This window comes from Miscanthus floridulus, chromosome 8 (genome assembly GCF_019320115.1).
Source record: "Miscanthus floridulus cultivar M001 chromosome 8, ASM1932011v1, whole genome shotgun sequence".
Lineage (NCBI taxonomy): Eukaryota > Viridiplantae > Streptophyta > Magnoliopsida > Poales > Poaceae > Miscanthus > Miscanthus floridulus.
This window is the reverse complement of record NC_089587.1, coordinates 21,946,243-21,973,012: the sequence shown is the minus strand read 5'-3', so window position 1 is coordinate 21,973,012 and position 26,770 is coordinate 21,946,243. Positions and strand designations below refer to the sequence as shown.

General features: G+C 45.5%; 1 protein-coding gene across 1 annotated transcript; it reads right to left on the bottom strand.

Moving 5' to 3' along the window:
- Positions 1 to 22,673: 22,673 nt before the first annotated feature.
- On the bottom strand, positions 22,674 to 26,357 carry LOC136471319 (uncharacterized). Its single transcript, XM_066469048.1, has 3 exons — positions 25,993 to 26,357; positions 24,894 to 25,248; positions 22,674 to 24,825 (listed from the first exon to the last, which is right to left on the bottom strand). The coding sequence occupies exons 2-3, from the start codon at positions 25,211 to 25,213 to the stop codon at positions 22,983 to 22,985; spliced, it is 2,163 nt and encodes a 720-aa protein (XP_066325145.1). The 5' UTR covers positions 25,214 to 25,248; positions 25,993 to 26,357; the 3' UTR covers positions 22,674 to 22,982.
- Between the last annotated feature and the right edge of the window lie 413 nt (positions 26,358 to 26,770).

Genomic DNA, 26,770 nt, shown 5'->3' with positions numbered 1-26,770 from the left:
AGTCAATGCCAGGTTGCTGGACGTAGCCCTTTGCGATGAGCCAAGCTTTGTGCTTGATGACCTCACCAGCGGCATCCTTCACCTTGTACACCCACTTCAATCCAATAGGTCGATGACCTGGTGGAAGCGTCACTAGACGCCATGTCTGGTTGCTCTCAATGGCATCCATCTCCTCCATCATGGCACGTCGCCAAGACTAGTGCTGTTCAGCCTCGGTGAAAGAGGCCGGCTCCTCCTCGATCTGCAAGTGGAGCTCAGCAGTAACCCGATGAGCGGCGTACCCCGGCGGCGTCACTACTCCAATGATGTTGTCGATGGTGCGGTAGCATGGCTCAATGTCGTCGGCATCGGCGTCTAGGTACTCCTTCGCACCCAGATGCGGTGAGACAAACTCAGGCTGTGGAAGCGGCGACGCCGGCGCAGGTGTTTTGGGCACCTGTACATTGGACGGCTACATAGGTGTTGCAGTCATTGGTGCTCCCACACCTGAGGGAGTGGCCGAGCCTGGTGAAGGGGACTACGTCGCGGTACTAGGTGCCACGTTGTTGGTGAAGTGATCAGCCCCAAGCTCCATGGGGAGGTACTCAATGACGAGGTCTAAGCCGCCACCGATGTCCTTGTCCTGCCAGCTCTAGGGCACGAGTTCATTGAACACCGCGTCCCTGGACATGACCGCACGGCGTGCTGTGGGGTCATAGAAGCGCCACACCTTGGCATCGGGTTCATAGCCGATGAAGACTACTGGAGTTCCTCGATCGCCAAGCTTGCTGAGATGCGGGGTCATCTCCTTGATGTACGTGACGTAGCCGAACGTCCACAGATGGTGGACACCTAGCCGATGTCCGCGCCAGGCTTCAAACAGCGTCATGCCATCGACGGCCTTGGTGGGTGCGCAGTTCAGAAGGTAAACAGCGGTGGCCACCGCCTCTCCCTAGAACGTGGCCAGCATGTTTCTTCCTTTCAGCAGGCTCCGCGCCATGGTGACGATGGACTAATTTCGCCGCTCGGCCACACCGTTCTGTTGAAGCGTGTACGGCGCAGTGTGCTGTCGATCAACACCGTGCTCGGCGCAGTAGGTCTCGAATTCGACGGAGGTGAACTCTCCACCGTTGTCGGTCCATAGAACATGGACATGCCGCCCAATCTCCACCTCGACACGCGCCTGGAACTTCTTGACCATGGCGAGGGCGTCGCTCTTGGCGGCAAGCATCGCCACCCACATGTACCTGCTCCGATCATCCACTAAGAGAAGGAAGTACTTCTTACCGCTAGGGGTCGCCGGTGTAATAGGGCCACACAGGTCCCCATGAACCAGCTCCAGCAGGCCTTCTGCCCGCCGCTTTGCCTACGTCGGGGACGAACTCCTCTTGAGCTTGGTGACGACGCAGTCGGAGCAGAGTTGGTGGACATGGTCCACGTCGGGTAGCCCGTGCACCATGCCTCGCTGCTAGAGTTTGCACATGGTGTCGAAGTGCAGGTGCCCAAACCGCTCATGCCATAGCCACGCACCCTCAGTTTGGCATGTGGCCAGGCAGAGCGCCTGGGTGATCTTGATGCGCAGGACGTAGAGGCGGTTGGAGGAACGACGGATGTGGATGATCAGCCGTCCCTTGGCATCACAAACTCAGAGAAGACCATCCTTGGAGTGGATCTCACACCTACCTTCCTCGAGATGGTCGTAGCTGATGATGTTGGTCGTCAGCCTAGGGATGAAGTACACCCCCATGAGCGGGAGATGCTCATCAGTCTTGCCTTCGAAGAGGACGGTGCCAGACCCACAATCGCCACCTCTGACCCATCGCCAAATTTGACAGTGCCACAGACAGAGGTGTCGATGTCGACGAACGCCTCCCTATAGCCGGACATGTGGTTCGTGGCCCCACTGTCTAGACACCACACGCCGTCGTCACGCTTGACGAAGCCATCGAGTTGTGTGAAGACCTTTGCCTTGATGATGCACAGCGGTGGGGGAGAAGCGGCTTGGGCCCCGCCAGTGGGCGGTGGCGGCGCGTTGGGGAAGACTAATGCATGAGCCATCAACAGAGAGGCTTCATCCTCCTCCTCAGCCTGCACCATGTTGGCTTCTCCTTTGGGCTTGCTCCTGCAATCTTTGGCCTAATGGCCAGACTTACCGCAGCGCGCGCACTGGTCCCGGTTGAGGCCTTTCCCACCTCTCGCCTAGGCTTTTGCCCCATCTTGGAATGTGGAGGCATCGCTCTTGCCATGCCCGCGGCCACGACCATGGCCGCCGTGCTTCTTGCTGCTGGCGCCGGTGGTGCTACCGCTGCCGCCGGTGGTGCCGCTCCCGCTCCCCTTCTCTTCGGAGTCATGGAGCTTGAGCCGGGCCATCCACTCCTCATAGAGGAGCAGACGCCCCTGGTTGTTGGTGACGAGTGGTGCCTGGCACCGCTGTTTGACGGCGTAGAGCCTCCCCATTACCTCCTCGATGGAGAGGTCGTTGAGATCGAGCAACGTCTCGATGGAGATCGCCACCTGAGCAAGATGCTCTGGGACGACCTATAGCATCTTGCGGATGATCTCAACATCCTTCATGTCATCGCTGAGGACATGAAGGTTGTTGGCAAGGCCGGTGATGCGGTTCACGAAATCCTCCATGCTCTCCCCATCCTTCCAAGCCATGGCGCTGAACTGGCGCCACAGCTGGTGCGCGCTCGCCTCTCGCACACGCTGCACACCGACGCGGATCGTCTTAATGGCCTGCCAGGTGGCGGCCACCGATCCCTTGCCGCGCAATGTGCCTAGCATCTCCGTCGGCACTGACCGCAGGATTGCGGCGAGCGCCAGACGGTCGTCGTTGTAGTCGATCACGTCCCCCTCCTCCGGCTCGATGGCATACCACCACCCTGCTGCCTCAAAATTCGCCTACATCAACATCGCCCACTCTTGATAGTTGGTGCATGTGAGCTTGGGAAATTTGAGCGAGGAATTCCCATTGGAATCCCGCTCGGCGCGGTGGATGATGACTTCGGGCTCGCAGCGACCTCGGTGCGGCCCTGGTGATGGCGACAGCGGACGGCAGCGGCCTCGGTGTGGTGGCGTCCACAAGCGCCCACTGGGTGGGACGGAGTACCGCGGCATGATCCCTGGATCGGTTAGCTCTGAGGCCAAATGTCAGCTGGAATCACTCCGGTCAAGATTCTCAAACCTCACGAACATGATGAACACAAGTTGGTTTTTTTGGTGTCGTAGCAAGATTGCATAGGCTTTTCTGAATATATTGAGTTCCTACTTATACACAAGCTACAAACGCTAAGAAAGGAAACTACCAGGGAGTGGCGGAGCTATTCTCTCGCTCTCCTGCATGCTCGCCATGCGCGCCATGACCTCTACGATGTGCGCCATCCCACACACTAGGCCATGCTATAGACCACGGGCAGCACTCGCCATGACGCGAACGAAGCGCCTCGTTATGGCCACGAATACAACGACGCACACGGGAGGATATGATCGTCCAAGCCGTGCTCAACACTACTCTACCTGAATTTGAATTGAGCAGGAACACATGATTACAAACAAGACTGTCAGGCCAGACTTCCTAGGATGTGCGCATGCTTCACCTTTATGGCGTTCCTAGCGTAGCATTGTAGGTGTGCGGGGGCCGGGGGCAGACATGTCGGCTGCTGCGCCACCATGCGGCCGTCGAAGCATGAGCCGATGCGCGTGCGCATGCCGGCAGCAGGGAGAGCGTTAGGGGTGGGGGACCCATTCGGTGTTGTGGAGGGGCGGATGAGGACGGCGAGCCTACGAACAGCAGGGATGAGGTGAGAGGTTGGAGCGGTTGCGGCAGCGGCGCAAGCAGTGGCCGTCGGCGCGGCACCGACAGACCGGGAGCTCCGAGCAGGCGCGATGGGAAAACTAGAGATTGCTTTCCAAGAACATATGGAAATTATGGATTTACCCTTAACCGAGAAAATTAAGTCTCCTGCAACTAACAAGAGCAAAACGTGGACATTTTTTGGTGCGACATTTGTTTTGGTTCGTCCGTCTACCCACGCCTGCGATACCCGTCTGCATCGAAATTATGCTGCTCTGGAAGGGAGGTACGTTGATGTTCTTCAAAGGATCCCCGCCTGCTTTAAAGGAAACAAATCGATCACCTAATGCCACATGCATGGAAGGAAACAATAATCATGCATCGAAATCATGCTGCTATGGAAGGGAGGTACTTTGATGTTCTTCAAAGGATCCCCGCCTGCTTTGAAGGAAATAAATCGATCACCTAAGGCCACATGCATGGAAGGAAACAATAATCATGCATCAACCCCTACGATATTTGTTTTGGTTCATCCATCTGCCCACCCCAACCCATGCGATACCGTGGCTAATAAAAAAAGAAAAATCCCCCCTCGTCTCTCTCGTGACCCGACGGCCGCCGACGCTCCCTCCCCCCGACGGCCGACAGCGCTCGTCCCTCCCGGGCGCGGCCACGCTCCTCCCTCACCGATGGCGCTCCCTCTCACGGCGGCCTCCCATCTCCAGCGAAGCTTTGCGAGCTCGGCCTCGACGCGGCCAGATGCGCGAGCATGGTGGGCCCTGGCTGCATCACGTGGGGGCTAGGATGACTGCGCAGCATGTACCTTCCTCTCCTAATCCCCATCTCTTCTTCTTGCATCGGATGCTAGATGTGTGAAACCTATTTGAATGAGGAGCTAATCTGGATGTGTTGCACATGCTTCTTTGCCTGCATTTGCTGATTATGTGTGAAACTTATTTGAATGAGGAGTGAAATGGCACGGTTGAAATTGAATCCAAATTGAAGTTGAATAATTCAGCTCTGTATGTTTCCATGGTAGCTCCTCTGTATGTTTCCATGGTAGCTCTGTATGTTTCCCCAATGCACGGTTGAATAATTGGGAGCAATCGATTTTGCTGATTATGCATTAGACATGTATCTTAGATATGTTTGGTAGATGATATGTATGTTGAAGCTGCTCCCATGGCATTGCTGCCATACGTTAGATTTGTAGCTGCTGCATTAAGAACATGTGAACTCCGATCAAACATTGTCGACTTCGGCAAGTATCCGCATGGACTCCGAGTATTTTTGTCCTGACTGAAGCATGCAGCTTCTCATGAGAAGAACAAATTAAAGCAACGTGTGTGCAAGCCATCTACAGTGTGCGTGCATGACTGCATATACGTATACGCGATTAGAAGAGATGGAAGGGAAAGAAATTGATCTAGAGTGCAAGTGCACACGACATATCTAAGATACATATATTATGAAGTAGCTCATTGTCCCCTCTTGCCCTCCATTTCATTTTTCAGATATATATTATGAAGTAATTAGCTTGTTATAAACGTCATATATTTGAAAACAGAAACGGAGGGAGTACTTGTGCATTTTGTGTAGAGCCGCACTAGCCTAGGATAACACTGCAACCCACATTCTTGTTGTTTTTGCATTCACATGTATAACTTCAGAGGAAGTGTGCAGTGTGCTACATATAGGTTGTTTGGTCATGCTTTGATTTGCAATGTTCCATTTTCTCAATTCTCATGGTCTGGTTCGTTAGGTAATTCAGATAGATATGTCCAGTCAGTGGATATGGATTATAATAAAAGGGCTGAAACTGTATCTGAGGAAGAAGAAGATGAAATGATGATGCTTGTTTTTTGATGCTATATTTAGCTTCTATCAGAACTAGAACAAGAACTCCATGTTACACTTCAAAGCTTAGTGGTTTAGAATATACACGTGAACTTCTTTAGGGCCATCCACATCGTTCTTATCATAATTTGCGTATGGAGCCATGGATTTTCAAAGCACTTGCAGATTACCTTAGTTCAAGAGGGCTTTTAAAGAGTACAAGAGGGGTTACTATAGAAGAACAACCAGTAATGTTCATGTACATGCTTGCGCGAAATGCAAGTTGTACTGCATTGTGTTATAGGTTTCAACACAGTGGAGAGACAATACATAGACATATCGCAGTAGCCTTTGATGCAATCTCTTTATTGGCTTTTGATTTTGTGAAGCCCCCATCATCTGAGACCCATTGAAAAATATCGACCAATCCATATTTTGCACCTTACTTTCAGGTACATATAACAAATATATGTACTGTTTCAAAATTCTTACCTTTTTTCTTACATATATACTAATTACAAATAGCACCTCTTCTCTCCCTTGCAGAACTGCTTAGGAGCGATAGATGGGACTCATGTTCCAATCACAATCAGTGCAAGTAAAGCAGCACCGTATCAGAATAGAAAAGGAACTATTTCTTAAAATGTGATGCTTGCATGTGACTTTGACCTGAACTTCGTTTATGTTTCCACTGGCTGAGAAGGTTCAGCATCAGACATCGGGGTTCTACATTCTGCCATTAGGTCTGGCCTATCCCACGACGCCACTAGCACCTACGGCGACTCCCAGGACAGGCGCGGCAAGGTGTTGGGGCGATGGCGTGGCCACCCCGCAGCGGCACCGGCGGTGGCGGTGCCCCCTCAGATCCGGTCAGCAGGCAGGAGGAGCCTCGAGCGAGATGAGGGGCGAGCAGATCGAGCGGGATGAGGAGCGAGCAGATCGACAAGGTACTCCCTTTCCTCCTCCCTAGCTCGACAAGGTGTGGCTAGGCCATCGAGCTCTGTGGCCCCCGGCGACAGCCTGGCCAAACCCGCGTGCTCGGCAGCCCCTGATCTAGCTACTTCAACCTTCCCCTTTCCATCGGCATCACAGGGGCGGCTCCCCCTTTCGTGGCTCCAGTCGGGCAAGCAGCAACTACAGCTCTGGCATGCTCAGCCCACATAATAGCCCATCACGTCCAGTGCTTCTCTTCTCGTCTAACCCGTGCAAGCTTTCCCTGCTCTATCAGATTCCTTGTGATTAAATGATTTTTTGCAGCATGCTGATACCCCGCTTGAATGTTGCAGTAGTGCTTTTCTTCTTGAATGTTGAATGTTACAATTTCAATGGTGACGTGAAGTTGCAGCCTCCAAGAGCGACCAAGGATAAAGAGAAGTACCATCGGTGACTACTGTACACCGGCCGCATAGGTGACGATTGCTATAGGGCATATATTTTGTATTTTCTTGGACAAAGATTAAGGTCTGGCATCGGTAACTTCTCTAATGTGATCGAAGTCTATTAGTGTCCATATTGCTATCAGGTGGATACACAAATCATTTGACATTGTATAGTAAACTGAGAACTAGCTGCTTAGGAAAAACCTTAAAGAGTTCATGACAATTCTGATAGTTATGTTGATCTATTTATCCTTTCTATCTTTACCACATTGATTCTTCTTTCTCTAAAACATACTTGATTACTCATAAATTCATAGTTAATGCATTAAGTTTTGGATTGTTATAGGTATGAGCAAGGTTGTCGCTCGGCCCTTACCGAGTCGGTGAGCCTACGACGCCGCGTACTCCGTAACGATGTTAATTTCATGAATTTTGCTTTTTGGATTAAATGTCACTTTAACATTTTCACAGTATTGTTATTTTATCGTGCGATCCTTGTGTTTTTAGTATAAAAAAATTACTGTTCCGTAGCAACGCACGGGCACGCTAACTAGTAAAACAAAAAATTAGGAATTGGCTCACGAATTTTGGTACTGGTCCTACCTACTTTGGTACTGTCCCCACCATTTTGATAGCACTAAGTACTTTCACATGAGTACCTCCTATGTTTCCACCGTTCGATCTAGCTGTATGCCCATATTTTTTCCGACCATTGTAAAATTTCTCAAACTAGTTACGTTGCTTCACTAAGAAACTCCTTGGTTGAGCACGCGGTGCAATTGACTGAACCAACCGGCATCTTCTGGCAGCCAGGATCATTGGTCTGTCTAGGTACTACCTCCTAGGGCATGAAGCAAACATATCTTAATCTAATAGAAAGAAAGATGCATTGCCAGTCGTGCTATAACGTGAATATATCTTACTAGTAGCAATAAAATATTTAAAATCATTTATATAAAAATCATGCTTATTTATGTCTTGAGATATCTATAAGATTTCATATAACTCTTAAAAAATAGGATAGTTTTAAGTGGCTACTTTGAAAGGAGATCTAAAAATTTCTAGTCATTTATGTGGAGATATTGTTTTATGATTCAGTCATAAACATGCATATTCGAGTCTGATTTTCTTGTTGAACCCTTCACGAATAATGGTTATTGTAATAACATATTATCAGTAGACAGTTGTATACCAATAAACGGATTATTAATAGAAGCATAGCCAAAGAATAGAAGATGCATAAGATTTTCTTGAATGTGTCTAAATTTTCTAAAACTATTTTGTTATTGAGACGCACTTTGAGAGGAAAGAACTATTGCAGTTTCAACCAACCGCTCACGAGTTGTACATCAACAAATTGGTTAAGCGCATGGTGAAGTTGCTTGGACCAGGAGGCGGCCAGAAGCCCAGAATCATCTACCTAGCCAGGAACTGCCTCCCAAGGCATGAAAAAAAAATATGCCCTAAACTTGTGGAAAAGAAAGATGTAGTGTCAGTCGTGCTAGAATTTAAGTATATCTTACTATTAGTAATAAAATATTTAAAAACATTTGTCTATGTCTAAAAAACATGTTGACTTATGTCTTGAGATCTCTATAGGATCTCCTGAAGGCGGTGTGTGTTCTGGAGAGCGCAAGATATGCTTAGAGAGTTAGGGTGTGATTGGTTACCCCGACGGGACGGTTCTAAGGCCATCCGACACGAGTTGGTGCAGTGAGGGCGTGATTGGTATCCCGGCTCGCACCATATGTCTGCTCCTCTCCATACATTTTCCCTCCGCCATCCCGCACGCCTTCATCTTCTCGATTTCTCCTTCCCTCTCGGTCCTGGACGCCGCGATGCTTGGCGGGAACGATTTCGGCTTGCGCAGGAGATCTCGTCCTAGGCTAGGGTTACCGCCCCCATTTCGTGCATCCCCTTCCTCCTCTGGTTTGGTGCGCTCTCTCCTCTTCCTCCCCATCGAGCTCGCTTGACCTATACGGTCAACCTCTACCGACGGATTCGTGTTGGTCCTCCAGTGCTCCGACAGTATATCTCACCTACCCCCATCTTCTACCCCTCTCTGTGCGGTGATTTCTGTTGAGTCGTTTGTGGATTTTGTTTGCCGTCCACTGATATTAGGGTTCATGTTCTTAGATACTTAGATCTAGGCGACATTTTTGCTGATATACATGCTTACATTTGCTTTCGTCTTGTTCCGGCCTCAGATCTGTGTGATGTGCACCTCTTATTTGTTGTACACATGTGTTGTCGCCTAGATTTTGCACATGATGATGCCTAGTCCGATTTACAAACTGAGCAAAGTGCCTTGGTCGATGATGTTTACTTTGTAATCCTAGGCACCGGAGGAGCACCCTATGGTGTGGCAGCCGCGTCTTGCTTAAGTCCATAGCTCTGATTCTAGTGAGGGTTCTTTGTGCTGAAGCATCTAGAATTTATGACTGTGATGTTCAATCTCTTGATATGACTATGATGTTCAAACTCTTGATATCTATTTGACCAATGATGCAACATAAAAAATAAACTCTAAGGTGGCTGCAATTTGTTTTTTGTGCATTCTGTATGATTCTCATGACTGTCATCAAACCATGAGACATGATCTTAGTTTTCTTCTATCTGTTTTTGTTTGCCTTGGCAGCCACCTATGATTGAGTATCTAAAAATTGTACCAACATATCGTTAAGCTGAGGCCTCACTTACTTTGCCAATGATGATATCATATTAAGCATGTCAACTACGTTACCAAGAACTGATGACCTTGAGCTTGTGTTGAGGTACTAGAACTTTGTTTCTTACTCTGTTTGTTTCTTATGCTCCAAGCTCAAGGTCAACCGAAGAGCAACTGATATTTAAGGCCAATGTGTTGAATACTACATCATTTGATCACCATATTATTATTGGTATTTTATGTACATGGGCTACATACCATGCACAGGTCACTGATTTTCCAAACTGCTGAGTAGGGTGGTAACTTCACCAAAACCATACCTGGGTGCTCACACCTTCTGTCGTGTGCCAAACCAAACACAGCTGGGCACACTAATTCATACCACAAAACCGTCCACACAAGCAACCAAACACGATTCCTATGATCCAGTATGCTACACTCATTTGCAACCAAACAGGCCAAGGTGCATGATCTCATCTGGGATAGTTCGAGCCTGCACAGGCCCTCCATCCCGGCTGGCAGACCAAGGAGCAACCAATCACGTCCTTAGTGTAGGACAGGATAGAAGATGTATATGTTTGTACTTGCTTGAATATTTTATCTCTAAAGCCACTTTTTTTAATCTATCTCCAAAGCCACTATTATTGAGATGGGTGCACTTTAAGGGGAAAGAGTTATTGCATTTTCTACGAGCCAGTCATGAGTTGTACAACAATAAAATAGTAACTCGGAGAGGAAGATACAAAATAGATGAGTCACTTATGTGATGAAATACAAAGATTCTAGGGGGCGCAAGGCTGGTGCGTGTTTTGGAGATTGCAACAGGTGCTTAGTGGAGTGGGACTGGATGCTAATCTCACTAAGCAGTACTGAACAGACGTGGACGAGATGAGTTAACGCGGAGTAGGCTTGCGATTCATGCCGAGGCTAGGGCCAAGCCATGACCATCCTCACGGTTCCTGTTGCTGACCTATTCTAGGTCCAAATATGTTTGAGGCACATTGAAACAAAAAGAGATAAAACTAGTTATGTCCCTTCACAAAAAGGTTGTTTAGTTGAGTGTGTGGTGAAGTTTTACATGACTGGCAGCGTCTTCAGGTGGCCAGGATCATCTAGCTGGCCAGGTACTGTGTCCGGATATCAAGCGAATACGCCCTGAACTCATAGAAAAGAAAGATGTATTCTTTGTCGTGCAAGAATTTTAAATATATATCTTACTACTAACAACAAAATGATTAAAATCATTAAACTTAAAAAATGTGATGATTTATGTCTTGAGATTTCTGTAGGATTTTCCGTAGCCTGAAAAAAAGGATGGTTCTAAGAGGATACTCCCTCTGTCCCAAAAAGACTAGATTCATTTCTAAAACAATAACCTTTTTGGGACGGGGCAGTACTTTGAAAGCAAATCTAAAAATATGTACTCATTTATGTGGTGATATTTTTCAATAATTCAGTCATAAACATGAATAGTTGAACTCTTCATGAATAATGATAAACATAGTAGCATATTATCAGAAGTGAGTTGTATACCAATAAACCAATTATTAATAGAAGCATATAGCCAAAGGATAGAAGATGTAGACATCTTTACTTGCTTGAAGATTTTATTGAAATTGTCCATATTTTCTGAAAGGGTCTACAATGCCTAGAGGAGAGGGGGGGGGGGGGGGGGGGGGTGAATAGGCATATCTGAAAAAATCTTTGAAACATCGGATCAACACTTGTCGGAAGTTCCGACAGTTTGGACCGGAACTTGACGGCTGTCGAAAGTTCTAACGCAAACTCATTGAAAGTTCTGACACCCACGAAAAGTAGGAAACGAGAGAGAAAATGCACTTCAAGTTTGGATCTTCTTTTTACCCCACTTCCTAGTAGATAGATGAAGATGTTGAACCACTTCTTTGGCCTCGGAACACCTCCAAATGGTAGATCGGGGCCAAACCCTAAGAATGACATTGAGAGAGAGGAAGAGACAACAAAGAACAAATAATTCCAAGCAATCAAAACAACAAGAAGCACGCGGGACACAAATATTTATCCCAAGGTTCGGCGACCCCACTATGGAGTACCTACGTACTCATTGTCAAAGTAACCATAAAGGTCGGAGTATCTTCCACCTCCTTGCCTCTCCCAAGTAACCACAAAGGTCAACTCGAGTTCTTCATGAGAAAATCAAGGGTAATACAAACTTCTCAAGGTTCTCCCACAGATCAAGAGCTCCTGGGCGATGTTGAGCCGGCTAGGGGCACAACCCCAAGATTAACAAATGCAAATCCAACTGGCTTGACGAAAAAATTAAGTGCTCAAGCTTGCTTTTGATGATTCTCTCACAAAATCCCTTCTCTCAACTCAAACTCTTGCAAGATTTCAAGCTAGGAGCAAAGAGGAGAAGAGAAGGAGGCTTTGAATGCTTGGAGGATGTTCTGTCTAAAGATTGGTCGTGAATGAATGAGTGGGTAACAGTCAAAATAGAGGAGAAGAGACATATATAGATCTAGCTCAAAAATGACAGTTCAGAGGTCTGTTGAAACTTTTGGCGATTTACGTCAGAACTTTTGACAGCCAAGTTTTTATATGGGTAACAATACGGACAGGCTGACAGGCTATGCACGAAGGACCGTCGGAACTTCTGACGCATGTTGAAACTTTCGACGGTCGGAAGTTAGGAGCCAACTTTTGAAGGCCTCAACCTAGGGCTGACTAAGGGTATGTCGGGACTTCCGACGCCTGTTGGGAGTTCCGAGTGTCGAAACTCAAGACGGCCGTCAGAACTTTTGATGAGGGAAACTCTAGAAATTAGCCCTAAGTGCCGTCATTATCACTTTCATCACCGGATGAGCCACTTGATGATTCAATATCCATGAGCCAATCACCAACCATATAAGCCATGCCATTCTTCTTCTTGTGGCATTCTTTCTTCTTCCCATCCTTCTTATATGGCTTATTTTTCTTCTTCTCATTATCATCACTTGAGTCATTTTTTTGTCCTTGTTCGTCTTCTTGTACTTGTCTTTCTTGGGTTTAGGATATTGATGAGCTAGATGACCAAGATCACAACAATTGAAGCAATCTATTTTGGAGATGGGCTTCCTCTTTCTACTAGTGAAGAATTCCTTCTTCTTTCCATCAAACTTGACGCCATTCTTGTTTAGCTTTTTGAGCATCTTGGCGGTACTTCTCACCATGAGAGCAAGACTTGCATCATCAATTTCATCATCACCTGAACTATCATGAGCAATTTCCTTGACTCTTGATTTGCACTTCTTCTCTTGGCTAGCCTTGAATGCCAAATCTTTCTTCTTTGAGGAAGAAGATCCCTTTTGAGGAGTGATGTGCTTGTACATCTCATGTACATTGATCTTTCTCGATATTTGAGTTGGAGTAGCAGTAGAAAGATCACCTTGATGAAACACCGTCACAATATGCCCATACTTGTCAATAGGGAGGACACTCAAGATTGTTCTCACAACATCGGATGGTTACATTTGAGTGAGTCCAAGCCCACTGACTTCCTCTACAAGAACATTCAAGCGAGAATACATTTCATTAGCACTTTCATGAGGAAGCATCTCATATGAATTTAGCTTTTTCATTACAAGGTGATAGCATTCCTCATGCTCACTCTTAGTTCCCTCATGGAGCGCATAAATGCCCGACCATAGTGCATGGGCGTTCTTGTGATTCTGCACACGTCTAAAGTCATCCTTGCAAAGGCCTCTAAAGAGGGTGTTTTTGGCCTTAGCATTCCACTTCTCGTGGTCTTGCTCACTTGGAGTAAGATTTTTGGGATCCTTAGGTTTGGGAATCCTTGTGAAGTGGATCTAAGCACACCAACATCTATGGCCTCAAGATATGACTCCATGCGGATTTTCCAATATGGAAAGTCCTCTCCTTCGAAGAAGGGATAGGGTCCATCCCCATGGGATATCTTGCTCTAGGCGGTTAAGCCTAATTCAAGGAGCACGGGCTCCGATACCAATTGAAAGGATCAAGATATCCAAGAGGGGAGTGAATTGGGCTAACCTAAAATTTCTCGCAACAATTAAGTCCTACCGCTTAGCCTATTTCACCCCTTGTGCCTAGAAGTGTTGTCTATTGTTCTGCCACACAAAAGTTTTGCACCCTAGGTTCCAATCTTACTCTAGCATGGCAATTCTAAGAATGTAAAGACATGAATTGAATTGCTTAAAAGTAAATGCTCAAAATAAAGAGATGGAAAGGAACACAACGATGTTTTCCTGAGGTATCAGAGAGTCACCACTCCTCACTAGTCCTCGTTGGAGCACCAACGCAAGGGTGTAGCTTGCTCTCTATGGGTTGATTCTTTGACACTCTGTCGCGGTGTATCGCCCACAACCGCTCACACCATGAGTTGGGTCATCCATAAGCTCCACCGGATGATCACCAAGCTCCTAATCACCACCGAGTCATTTAGGTGATGGCAATCACAAAGACTAACAAGCACAAACTCTCACTTGACCATGACAAGCCTAATGAGGAAGGTGGATGCACACTTGCTACTCCCTATGCACTAATGAGGTCCTTAATCTTGGATTATCAAATCTCAATCACCCCACTAGGCTCTTGCACTCCCTTGAACTTCAAATGTGTTTCTCAGCTGAACAAATAAGCAAGAGAGAGGAATTGGACAAGTATAAGATGTATTTACACACCCCACTCAACCACATAGCCGTTGCGGACCAATTCCCACTTTTTTGCGTGAGCTTCGGACCGGACTCACAAGGGGTCCAAACCAACTCACCTCGGTGCTACTCTAACATACCCTAGAGTGCAAGTACTGCTGCTAGAACTAAACGTTGTCAGTCTAGACCCTAGGCCATAGTTCGGACGCCCCCTCCGACCTAGGTCCGGAGCCAAATATCCTCTCTGGAATGTTTCTGTAAAGCTCCAGACCCAGCTCTGAGTTGGTCCGGACCAGCACTGTTCCCTGGGTATGGATGCTCTAGAGATAGCCCTAGGCAACTGGACCCAGTAACCAGAGTCCAGACGCTCATAAACTCATGGTCCGAAGCTTACCTACGCCTGAGAAGCTCCCGGGGCCTGCACTCAATGACACATGATTTATACTAGTTTAGGCAACATGCCCTATGTCTAGTTTGAGTTGATCGGTGACTTTATTCCTGAGCCTAGGTGCTCGAAGTTTGCAGTGAGGTTACAAACAAGAAGGAGAAAGATGGGGGTACAAGAGGTCCGGTCAGACTCTAGTCAAAGGGACCGAGAGCGATGGGAGCTTTGCTATGTGCTAAGTGTTCAGGCGTGTGCTCAAGGTTTGAACCTGGTGGTTCTGCTATTGTGTACTAGTGAACTTGATCAATCTGAATGAATCTTCTCTTTGTTGGGAGAGAGCGCATACCCTTTTATAGATGAAGGGGATGGCCTTACAAGTGAGAGTGAGAGAGTATGTATGCTACTAAGCCTTGTTGCCCACGCTGGTGAGTACAGGATGATGGTAGGCGCCCACAATACTATTGAATGTCAGATGCACGTGGGAGGTTGTGTTGTTCTCTTCGAGTATGGCAGACGTCGGCGCCTGCCACACTGTTAATACCTAGAGACATGCAAGGGGTTTTACCATATTCGCCTGGTACAGTTAATGCCGACGCCCACAACACTGTTGATGCCCAGAGGCATGTGGGGGGGAGCCTTACCGTATGGGAGTTAATGGCGCCCACAATACTGTAGGGGAAAATGTCGGCGCCTATAACACTGCTTGGGTTCTATCATGCCAGGAGGGTCGTAGGGTACTACCTGGCAAGTGCACAGGGTATGGTCCCTGGTATTACGGTTTGACTTGTGCGCCCTACCTTACTTTCTCCGTCCGTTCCCTGGTCCTTACCGAGCGGGCGTCCCTGGTTGGTTAGTCCTAGTCGGCTCTGAATGTGCTAGTTGGAGAAGAGTAGTGAGCAGGGGTTTGGTGCATCCCCAGTCGGAGACGTGGGTCAGAGTCAGAAGTAGTGCTTTGGCCAGGCCTTTCGGTCGGAGAGGTGGGCCAGAGTCGGAAATGGGCTTCCGATCAGTGATTAGATTGCCCTTCTGGCCTGTCATTTAGGTAATTAGGCCGGCCCATGAGTTGCGTGTTTGTTTGCAATGTTGCCTGCTGGGCCGAGCCCTTGTTGGGAAGCTAGTCCATGAGGGACCCTGGGTTTATGAACCCGACACCTGGCTAGAAGTTGGTCTGGGGAACTATCGGGTGCCTAGATCCTAATAGGTATGGAAATGCTACACCATCTGCTCATTCAACGGCCGCAAAGGCTCTGTTGGCCACTCTCTTGGTAGGGTCACGCAACGGGCGTGACATGTCAGAACAAAAAACTCCCCAAGCTCGCCAAGGAAGCCTCGAGAAGGCTCACGTGGGAAAGGCCACACAACAGCAGGCAGCCCCTAACGGTCAAGCGCTAGACTGTGGCAACGACGTTAGGGAGTAGTTGTGGAGTTGTCGGCCCCCTCCTGATGACAAGATGACATCCAGCAACGCCGCAACAGAGGACGCATACACCTGGTGTATAGACCATAGACTAGAACAGGAACCAATTTATACACCGTGTCCTCCTTGAAATATAAGGGGATGCATGACTTCCCATAGGGGGTGAGGGGATTTGGCCTTACTCAACTAGAGGAGAAGGGGCTAAAGAACACACCAAAGAACTCTAGGATAGCACTGAGCGACCCCCTACTAATATCTCTTGATTTCCACCATTGTAACCCCTGATTGGGCGGTCCTAACATGAAGATCACTATGCTGGTGGATGTAGAGCTCAGAAGGCCAAACCAGGATAAACCGATCTATGTCCCTTCTGTGTTTTGAGTGTCTGAGCCATCACAGACCCACACACCGACCTCCGATGAACAATTTCGATGCTTGCCACGATTATGAACCTACGACAGCTGGTGCGCCAGGTAGGGGAGCGTGTCATGTGTGATCGTCGCTCTACAATGGTTAGAGCCACGCCCGCTTTGCCGTAGGAGCCTACGATGTCGCCCCCGAGGATATGAGGAAGGTTTTAAGAGCATCTCCAAGGGTTTTCAAAACCCACTCCCAATCTTGAATTTTTTAGCAAGGTTGAAAAAACTACTCTCCAACAACTCCCTATCTTAACTCCCAATCTTTCCACACTTGGGAAAATCGACCCAGTCGCACGGAAATATACGCGCGTGTATTGATTGGTCAATCTAGAGTTGGAAGGATATAAGGAAGAATAAAGAGCAGGGCAGGGTTCCTAATGTAAATATATAAGAGAGAAATAAAGTATAAAAAAAGTTAAGGTGAATTAGAAATAGTCCAAGATTCCTGATGCAAAGTTGTAGGAGCGGGATTTTTAGAAACTGTTGGAGAAGCTCAACTAATATGCTCCCAACTTTTTTTAGCCACATGGAAAACTCATTGATTTACCAATTGATTTTTTGGGAATTATTGGAGATGCTCTAATAAGTGGCTACTTAGAAAGGAGAGCTAAACCAATTATAGTCATTTATGTGATAATATCCTATTATGATTCTATAGAAAAACATGCATAGTGAGATCACCAATCTCTTAATGCAGTAGCACACTGCCACAAGTGAGCTACATACCAACAAACAAATTATTGGTTGAAGCATAGCCAAAGCAAAGGATAAAAAGACATATATGAGTATGCTTGCTCGATTTTTAAGCATCCAAAATTTCTACAAACTACATTTTGTTGAGAGTGGTGCACATTGTGGGAAAAGAGCTATTGCAGTTCCTTTCAGATACTAATCAGTTTTACATCAGTATATTAGTAACTCAAAGGGACGTGAGGCTAGTGCAAGTTTGGGGAAGAGCGGTACCGCCTCTGTCCCTAAATAAGTGTCATTTTTTTGTTTTCGTACTATAAGTTTGACTAGATTTGTAGAAAATACATACAATATTTGTATCTTTAAATAAATTTATTATGAAAATAGATTCAACGATCTATCTAATGATATTAATTATCATAAATATCAATATTTTTTATATAAAACTAGTCAAAGTTATGTCCCACGAAGCGAGAACGACAATTATTTAGGGACAGAGTGAGTAGATGCTAGGAGAGTTGGTTGCGGTGAAACAAAGTTGCCGGTAATGCTCCTGTGAGGATGTCCGGACGGATCGGATGTGGCTTCCCACACTCGGCGTGGCTTCCACTGGCCCACGCCTATCAAAGTTCGTACGCACATGCCTCCCTCGTGGCCAGCAGCACCCTCTGGCCCACGTGAAAGAAAGACGTGGGAATCGTGCTACGTGTGTATGCGTGCCCCTACCACGCAGTCACATGGGCCCCACGCTGACCTGCCACCGGTCGGCCCCACGCGTGCCTGCATATACTACTATTTTGCTCGCCCCTACACATCGCATGCTTGCCTTGCCCACGGGGTCCACGCGTAGGCCCACGCTATGCCTGCTACAGGTGCTTGACCCTGCCCTCTTGCTCGCTAGGGGTGCTCGCGGCCTCCCACATGTGCTCCCTAAGCCACTGAGCAGGTGCTCGCCCAGGGGTACTGTGGCCTCGCGCCTAGGCCGCTGAGTAGGTGCTCAGCCAGGGTCGCGTAGTGCTCGCCACTCCGTTGGTGCACCAGCGAGCTGCATGCGCCGTCGCTGACCTCCGTGTCGACGAGCTCCATGGCGACGAGCCTTCCTTTGTCCAAGCACCAAGGTAACATTACACTGAAAGCGCATGTTGCAAGCGTATATTTCAAGTGTTTAAGATGTTTTATCTAGATGTTGTATGTGTTTCATCTGGATGTTGCAAAAGTAGATCGAGATGTTGCAGATGTTGCAATGGCTATACACGTATATTGCAAGTGCATGTTCCAAATGTTTCAGCTATTTTTTAGAAGCATGTTGCAAGTGTGTTCCAAATATTTCAGCTGTTTCATCTGATGTTGCATGTGTTTTATTTGGATGTTGCATATGTTGTAGTGACTATTGACATATGTTGCAAGTGTGTGTTCCAAACGTTTCACCTGTTTCAGACTTATACGCATATATGTTGCAAGCGTGTGTTTACAATGTTTCACCTTATTTTAGACGTATGCTGCAGCAAGTGTTGCTCCCTACGTGCTCTGACTCGTGAGCACGTACGCACTCCAATAGTCAGATGTGCATGCAATGGGCGGTCAGTGCCCATCAAAGTGCATGCGCGCATGCAAATTGCAGAGCGCCAGGGCGGGTCAACATCAAGCGGACACAGAACTAGGCGCCCTGCACCACCAGGCGGCATGCCCCCCCCCCACAGTGCATCATGCAGCGAGGTCAACACAAGGGTATGCACATTGTGCTCCCTCTCTCTCTCCCACGCAGCTGGGCCCACACACATGCTCTCCTGTGTAGGCGTAGCAGCAGGTGCGAGCAGGCCCAGCAGCAGCATGCGCAGCAGCAGCAGCAACACGTGGGTGTGCGCGCGTTTGGACGTCCGGGCGCTAACTTGGCCCAGGTAGGCAGGCAATAAGCAAGCCGAGATCTAGGGTTGGGCAGTGTGTGTCGCCGTGGCTCTCCTATTGCTGGCCTGTCCTAGGTCCACATAGGTTTGTTGCGTGCTGAGATTAAATGGGTTAAATTGTCTATATCCTTCCTTCACTGAACTTATAGAAAAATAAGGTTGTACTGACCGATTGCTAGAATTTGAATATATCTTGGTAGTAGTAGTAAAATATTTAAAACAGTCTATCTTCATATAAAAGTGTTTCGTCGTGTCATGATTTTTAGTAGGATTTCAGGTAACTTTTAGAAAATAGGATGGTTTTAAGTGGCTACTTACAAACGAAAGCTAAAAAACCGTACAAGTCATTATTGTGATGATATCGTCTTATGACGTCGTCAAAAACATGCATGGCCAGATGACAATTCTCATAGTGAACCTTTCACAAATAACGATTAATCCACCCATTAGTGAGTTGTATACCAATAAATAAATTATAGTTGAAGCATAGCCAAAGGATAGAATACTATATGTGTTTACTTTCTTGAAGATTTTTTAGGCGGTATTACTTGAATTTTAATATATCTTAGTAGTATCAATAAAATGTTTAAAACAGTTTATATTCATAAAAATTGTGCTTATCTCCTATGAATTTTAGAAGGATTTGATGTAACTCTTAGAAAATAGGATGATTTTGGTGGCTATTTAGAAAAGAGAGCTAAAAACTAGTAGTCACTAATGTGATGATATCCTCCTACGATGTCATAAAAAACATGCACGGTGAGATCACGTTTCTCATAGTGAACCTTTCACAAATACTGATTATGACCTTTATTCACAAACCTGAGGAAGAAAGGGGTAATCATATTTTTTTCATTGACAAATTAAGCAATAATTTGAATAAATATTACTTATGACACTAAAATGCTTGAAATTATTTACCTTCTGTTGGCGTAAAAGACGACCACACACCACAACGCTAGGCAGAAAAAAATTTAGGAGGGGCTGAAACAAAAGAATAGAGGCTTTTTATCTTCTCTTAACCTTAGCCCTTCCTACCTAGTACATATATGCATAAAATTTTAAGAGAGGGCTTAAGGGGGCTCCACATGCGCAGGATGGGTAGGGGGGCTAGAGCCCCACCGCTGGCTTCGTGCCTAGGATGCTCAAATAGCAGATCGCCAAAACGCGAGCGCCGGACAATTGACACTGTAGCTGCACTTAATGGTTCATGGGCTCGTGGCCCTTTGTATTTATAGGGTAGAAGTTCATTCATGGGGTAATGCCCAAATACATCACGGAACAACCTCAAAACGGATCCAAAACAAACATTGAAATTGAATACATCTATTTTTTTTTGAAACAAAAATTGAATACATCTTGGACTCCACCTGAAATGCACACACCAGACAATCCGGCGTGCACACACCGGACAGTCTAGTGCTTGCATTTTGCGTCCATGGCTATTTTGGATGCGAACATATTCTCTCTCTTTTTTTTTGGCAAAGCTTGCATGACAAAAAAAATAATCTTCCCCATCAAAATTATCTAAGGACGATGATAAGTGACAACTCATCTGCCATATTTGTTCTTCTGCTTAGGCTTTGTTGGAATTACCTCCACTTGTTCCTCATAGTTGCATGCAAACATTGTTGTAGTTGCCTCTAGATGCAAATATATGCAAATTTAATGTGTTACGTTCCACATAGATGTTTTATACTTCTTGGAATGCTATGTATACAGAGATTTCCTGTAAAAAATGTTTTTTCGTTGTTTGATCACCATATGTGTAGTTATCATATCATTGTTGGCAAGTTATTAGAATAACTTATATATTCATTGTCAAACGAAATGTATTTTTTGTGATCTTTCGAAAAGAAATGTATTTTTTGTTGCATAAAATACACTGGTAGGTTGTATGTAAATGAACTGATAAGTTGGAGGAACTGACAAAGGATAGAAGTCCCTTGTGTGCTAAGGTGTTGTGGGATTTTATCGAAGGCCCATTTTTTAGTATTGCTTTTGATGAGATGCAACTTCTCAAGAAGCAAAGATGAGCTGAAATCATCCAACCCATTCGGTTTTTGGAATAGGGTTAAGTCCAATTTACACCCTCCAACTTGCAGCAAAGTTCGGATTTCAACCTCGAACTTCAAAACCGGACAACTTTGGCCCTCCAACTCTCGAAAAAGTTCAACTTTCAACCTTTTGTGCGGTTTTTGCGGATGAACAGTAACTTTTGATATTTTCGGGAGCGCCGAAATTTTATATTATTTTTTCGAGCATCTTAACGTCCTCAAATGAAAAAACTCAAAACTACAAAGTTGTAGATCTCATCGAGGTCTACAATTTACATATAAAAATTATCTTCATCCGATATCGTATTGAAGGGTTTTCTATTTTTTAAAATTTGAGTCTCATCACGCGATAAAATATGGTGCTGAAATTTTATATTATTTTTTCGAGCATCTTACTGTTCTCAAATGAAAAAATTCAAAACTACAAAGTTGTAGATCTCATCGAGGTCTATAATTTACATATAAAAATTATCTTCATCCGACATCGTATTGAAGGGTTTTCTATTTTTTGAAATTTAAGTCTCATCACGCGGGAAACAATTTTATCGCGTGATGAGACTTAAATTTCAAAAAATAGAAAACCCTTCAATACGATGTCGGATGAAGATAATTTTTATATGTAAATTGTAGACCTCGATGAGATCTACAACTTTGTAGTTTTGAGTTTTTTCATTTGAGGACAGTAAGATGCTCGAAAAAATAATATAAAATTTCAGCACCATATTTTGTCGCGTGATGAGACTCAAATTTTAAAAAATAGAAAACCCTTCAATACGATGTCGGATGAAGATAATTTTTATATGTAAATTGTAGACCTCGATGAGATCTACAACTTTGTAGTTTTGAGTTTTTTCATTTGAGGACGTTAAGATGCTCGAAAAAATAATATAAAATTTCGGCGCTCCCGAAAATATCAAAAGTTACTGTTTACCCGCAAAACCGCCCAGAAGGTTGAAAGTTGAACTTTTCCGAGAGTCGGAGGGCCAAAGTTGTCCGGTTTTGAAGTTCGAGGTTGAAATCCGAACTTTGCTGCAAGTTGGAGGGTGTAAATTGAACTTAACCCTTTGGAATAAGAATAGCCAGTCTTATACGTGCCTAATAATTGGGCTCAAATTAAAGCTAAACAGACCTCAAATTAAAGCTTATCAGACCTCATTTTTCACATAGGAATCTCAACGTACTTCGAATTGTTGGGCAGAGCCTGCACATGTTCTGATTTCATAGCCCAATCAACAACAACGACACCCAAAGCAGCTACTGGTCTCTCGATGCCAAATCGTCCCACATGGAAACATTTGTATTCTGATTCAAAATAATGTTAGCCAAACCTCAAGCACATCGGCAATAACACTGCTCTATGTTTTAATCAACAAACAATATTACGGCAGCTAATAAGCGATCAGTGGTAGAACCAGAGGAGCACTAACAGGGGCATCCCCCCCCCCCCCCCCCCCCCCCCCCCAACACACACACAATGAAAACTTTTAAACACTCCTTCAAATATTTTAATGCACACGACAACATGTCATCAATTCAATATCATTTCTGATCATAATATTGTGATTTTTCGTTATGAATACTAACTACATGTGTATAAGCATTGAAAAAGCTATTGAAACATATGGTTGATGTGTATATTTATCACACTTACACTTATGAGGTGTCATCATGTTTGCCTGGTCCCCCTTAATCAAAATACCTGGTTCCACCACTGTAAGCGATGTCATTTCACATTAAGGTTCAACTAGAGTTCATACTTCATAAGCACAGAGAAAGCGACTGCCAAGTAATTTACATTTGGGATAACTAGGCTGAGATGGGGACTTTGCAAGTTGCTTTATTGTGCCCATAGCCCTTGCATCTGCTGCAGCGCACTGCTCTTTTGATTGCAATACGCGGATCAGCTGGCTTTTCCTTTGGTCTGCCCACTTGTCTTCGGGTCAGAATGGGGCTTGAAAGTAATGTCGTCGTGCCCTGTGATGGGTCACCTGCTGCAGTAGGTACAAAAACATCAGGTATTGGATTTATGGACATGGCATAAGTCAAGCGGTAACATTCCGTTGTGAAATACTTGGAGCAGTAGTCAAGTGGACACTGCTCAGTACGGTCAAATACCGCAATTGCATGTGAGCAAGGAATCCCAGACACATGCCATTTTCTGCAGGTGCACTCCCATGTATCAATGTTGACAACATTGACCGAGTCATCACACACCTCAAACACATGACCATTTCCATCATTTCCAGTTGAGCAAACAACATTGAGTGTGAGAGCTTTGTTCATCTGTTCCTGAAGTTTCTGATTGGCTGATGGTGTTAAGACTTCTGTCCAGGTATTGGAAGATTCCCTGCGTGTATACATCATCTCCATTAGGTTGCATCTGATCGTGTCAACCAACTGCACTACTGAGAGCTCATATCTGCTAGGAATCCAATCCGAAATTGTCTCAGAAACATTGCAAGTGTACTGGCCAAGTCGTGACCCTTTGAAAAAGGCATCTGACCACCGCTCTGGTTTAGTTTCCAAAAGCCATTCAGCAAGCTTATCAGATTCAGTTTTGATGAGTTCAACATACTGATTGAATTCATCAACTTTGCATGAATAAATGGCTTTCTCAAGATGCGCAACCATCGTATCTTTTACTTCTTCACTCCAACTGCCATCCAACTGCTGCTTGAATTCGTCAATAAAACAGTTGACATGGTATCCATGATAACTATCTGGAAATATAAGAGAAACCTCGTCCCACAGACCATTCTTACCATTAGATATGAATGTTATTGCTCCAAGTGCAGGTAATGAATCATTTAGCTGCTCAAGAAACCAATGCCAATTTTCTTGATTCTCATCATCCACTACAGACAGTGCAACAGGGAAGATATCACCTTCACCATCAACTGAAGTAGCAGCTAATAGCTTCCAGTGTTTATTTGATCTGACAGAAATCACATCAAGAAAGAGAAGATGCCTGCAACCATGCTCAAAACCATGAAGGGAGGCATGGAATGCAACAAAAAATCGAAACTTCGAATCTTCCAAGGCCACTACTGTTGCCACACTTCCAGGGTTGGTCTCAACAATCCTTTGGCAAAACCAAGGTAGCTGATTGCATGCCTCTTCATCTGAGCTGTAAAGTTCTTTTCGGGCTATTGCTTTACCACGCCAAGCTTGGGAGTAGTTGAGGCACAATCCATATTCACGTTGGAGATCATTCGCAATATCTCTTGGCCTGTAGTTTGGACTATCACGTATTTTTTCCTTAATAACACTAGCAACCCATTTCTGAGATGCCAAACGATGACTTTTGATGGTCTCTGATTCACAAGTATGAGTACCAAAAACTTTCTTGACCATGAACTCCTTTGAACGAGACTTTGATGCATGTATACGCCATGCACACCCTCCATCAGTACATTCCGCGGTTACACGAGAAGAGTCATTCTTGACAAATTTGTAATGAAACCTATGAGCAATAGCATACTTGTGTAATGCATCTCGGAATTCCTTTGCACTTTGAAACACTTGACCAGCTCCTGTGATCGCATTCTCCCAACTAGCACAAATCTTTTGCCGCTTGGATCCATCAGGAGTAGTTGCTATCACAGCACAATCTGCAGGAGCGTCAGCGCCTGCAATGGAGATCTTCAGCCTGCAAAAATGTACCACATCATTTTTGGAAAGCTACTACGAATGATACTTCTCCTTTCAGAATTATACCTGTTGTCAGCCTTCTTCATGACATATATGTAAGTTGTTTCTGACTCCGCATGGAATTCAACCATGCGCTTCAAGTCTTTGTCATTTGATATTGAAATCAAAGTTTTGTCATTTCTCGGAAGGAAGTACTTGAACACATAGGAATCAAGTTTGAGATTATTGAGTGTTGAAGATATTTCATGTTTAAACGCTTTAAAAGTCCAATCACTCTTCACATGCATAGCATGAGCCTCTCCACCATAATAGGACATCCGTCCATCATCATCTGTTGAAAATTCTCCACCTACTTGAAGAACAGCAACAATTTGCCTACTTCCCATTACTCGCTCCTTCCTAAGAGGCCCCTTAAGTCAGGCTACACAGAGAAGAAATTCCTAGTCAGTTTCGATGAATTAATAACTGCAATATGGCTCAGTGACAAACTAGTTTCCGAACTTACACAGGAATGGTTAAAAGATAGAAACATCATACTGCCATTATACACAGGGGATAGAGTGCAGAACTGCAGCATGTGCATGGACTTTCAGTCTTACTTGCATATCATTGAAATTTTGGAACTCTACACCATCTAAGTAATATACAAAAGACTCCAGCTAAAAGTTATAGTTACAGAAAATAGAAGTAAGGACCTTGTAGAGGTGCAAGAAGAACAAGATAGAGAATAGAATATATGGTTCAACTGAGTTTTTCCATATTTGATTTTTAAAAATCAGACTCAAAGGAGAAAATCCTAAGATGACCCCATCCTAATTAACTGCAATAGTTCTGTTCAAGTCAGGTCAGTACATTAGAGTGAAGTTAAGTTAATGAATGAATGCTTTGAGTGTACAAGTACAACACATCAATTTACTAACTATACAAGGCAACTCCCTCTGAAAATACAGCATATGGTAGAAAAATACCAAATAAAGAAGAATTCATAACCAAAAGATCATGGTATATGCCCCACGGTATAAAATATTGCACTGCAATTTTTAGAAAATAACAATTGGCACCCGTCAATCAAAACAGGATGAATAATGCAATTTTTAGAAAATAACAATTGGCACTCGTCAATCAAAACAGGATGAATAATCACTAATCAGAAAAGAATACTCACTGTCCGGCTCACTGTGGGGGCAACCGGGCAAGGGCAGAAAGGCTTGGCCGCTTAGGGCCTGGGCGCCTGGCGCCCTGGCCAGCTGGCCAGTCGCCGCTGGCGGGCCGGGCAGGCGGCAGGCGGAAGGCAACAGGCCGCAGGCGGCCAGGGGCAAACCTCGTTGGCCGGCTGCCAGTGGCCAGATCTGAGCTGGGGCGCCGGGAGCCGGCCGGCCGGAGGCTTGGTGGCTGCTAGCTAGCCGAGAAGGCGAGGTCGGCCGTACGGGTTCGAGGGGTAGGGGCGCCGCCACGGAAGACGGAGACACAGGCGCGGTCGTCGGGAGCCCGGAAGGGAGTGCTGCGTGGGGCGTGCCGGCCTCTGTTCGTTTTTTTGGAACGTGTTTTTGCCCCTGCACAGGATTTTACCCCTTCTTTTTTCTTAAGCGTTAATCAGATCAATGCCATTATAATTCTAACGTTTTTAAGCGCACCATTACTATTTAGGCTCCGTTCGATTGTCAGAGAACGGATCCCTGGAACCATTCCCACCCGGAATCGTTCATTAATTTACATAATCTTTATCAACCTGGAATAGTTCCTGCCCTATTCCAGCAGAACCGATCGAGGCCTTAAGAAACTATGTCATTGTCATTGGAACTCTACATATATTTAAGATACACCATTATGTATGCCTAGAGACGACTTTGGCCTAGTGTATAGAGGGGTACCGTATATCCGTATGGACAAGCTCACCTCCTTCCTCTGCTCTCACTCATTGACACGTGGGGCCCACTAGTCAG

Excerpts from the sequence above, each read along its gene's own strand:
- LOC136471319 (XM_066469048.1), bottom strand. The coding sequence starts at position 25,213 with ATGGGAAGTAGGCAAATTGTTGCTGTTCTTCAAGTAGGTGGAGAATTT. Across the intron at positions 24,826-24,893 it reads ATGAAGAAGGCTGACAACAG|GCTGAAGATCTCCATTGCAG; the intron begins GTATAATTCTGA and ends ACATTTTTGCAG.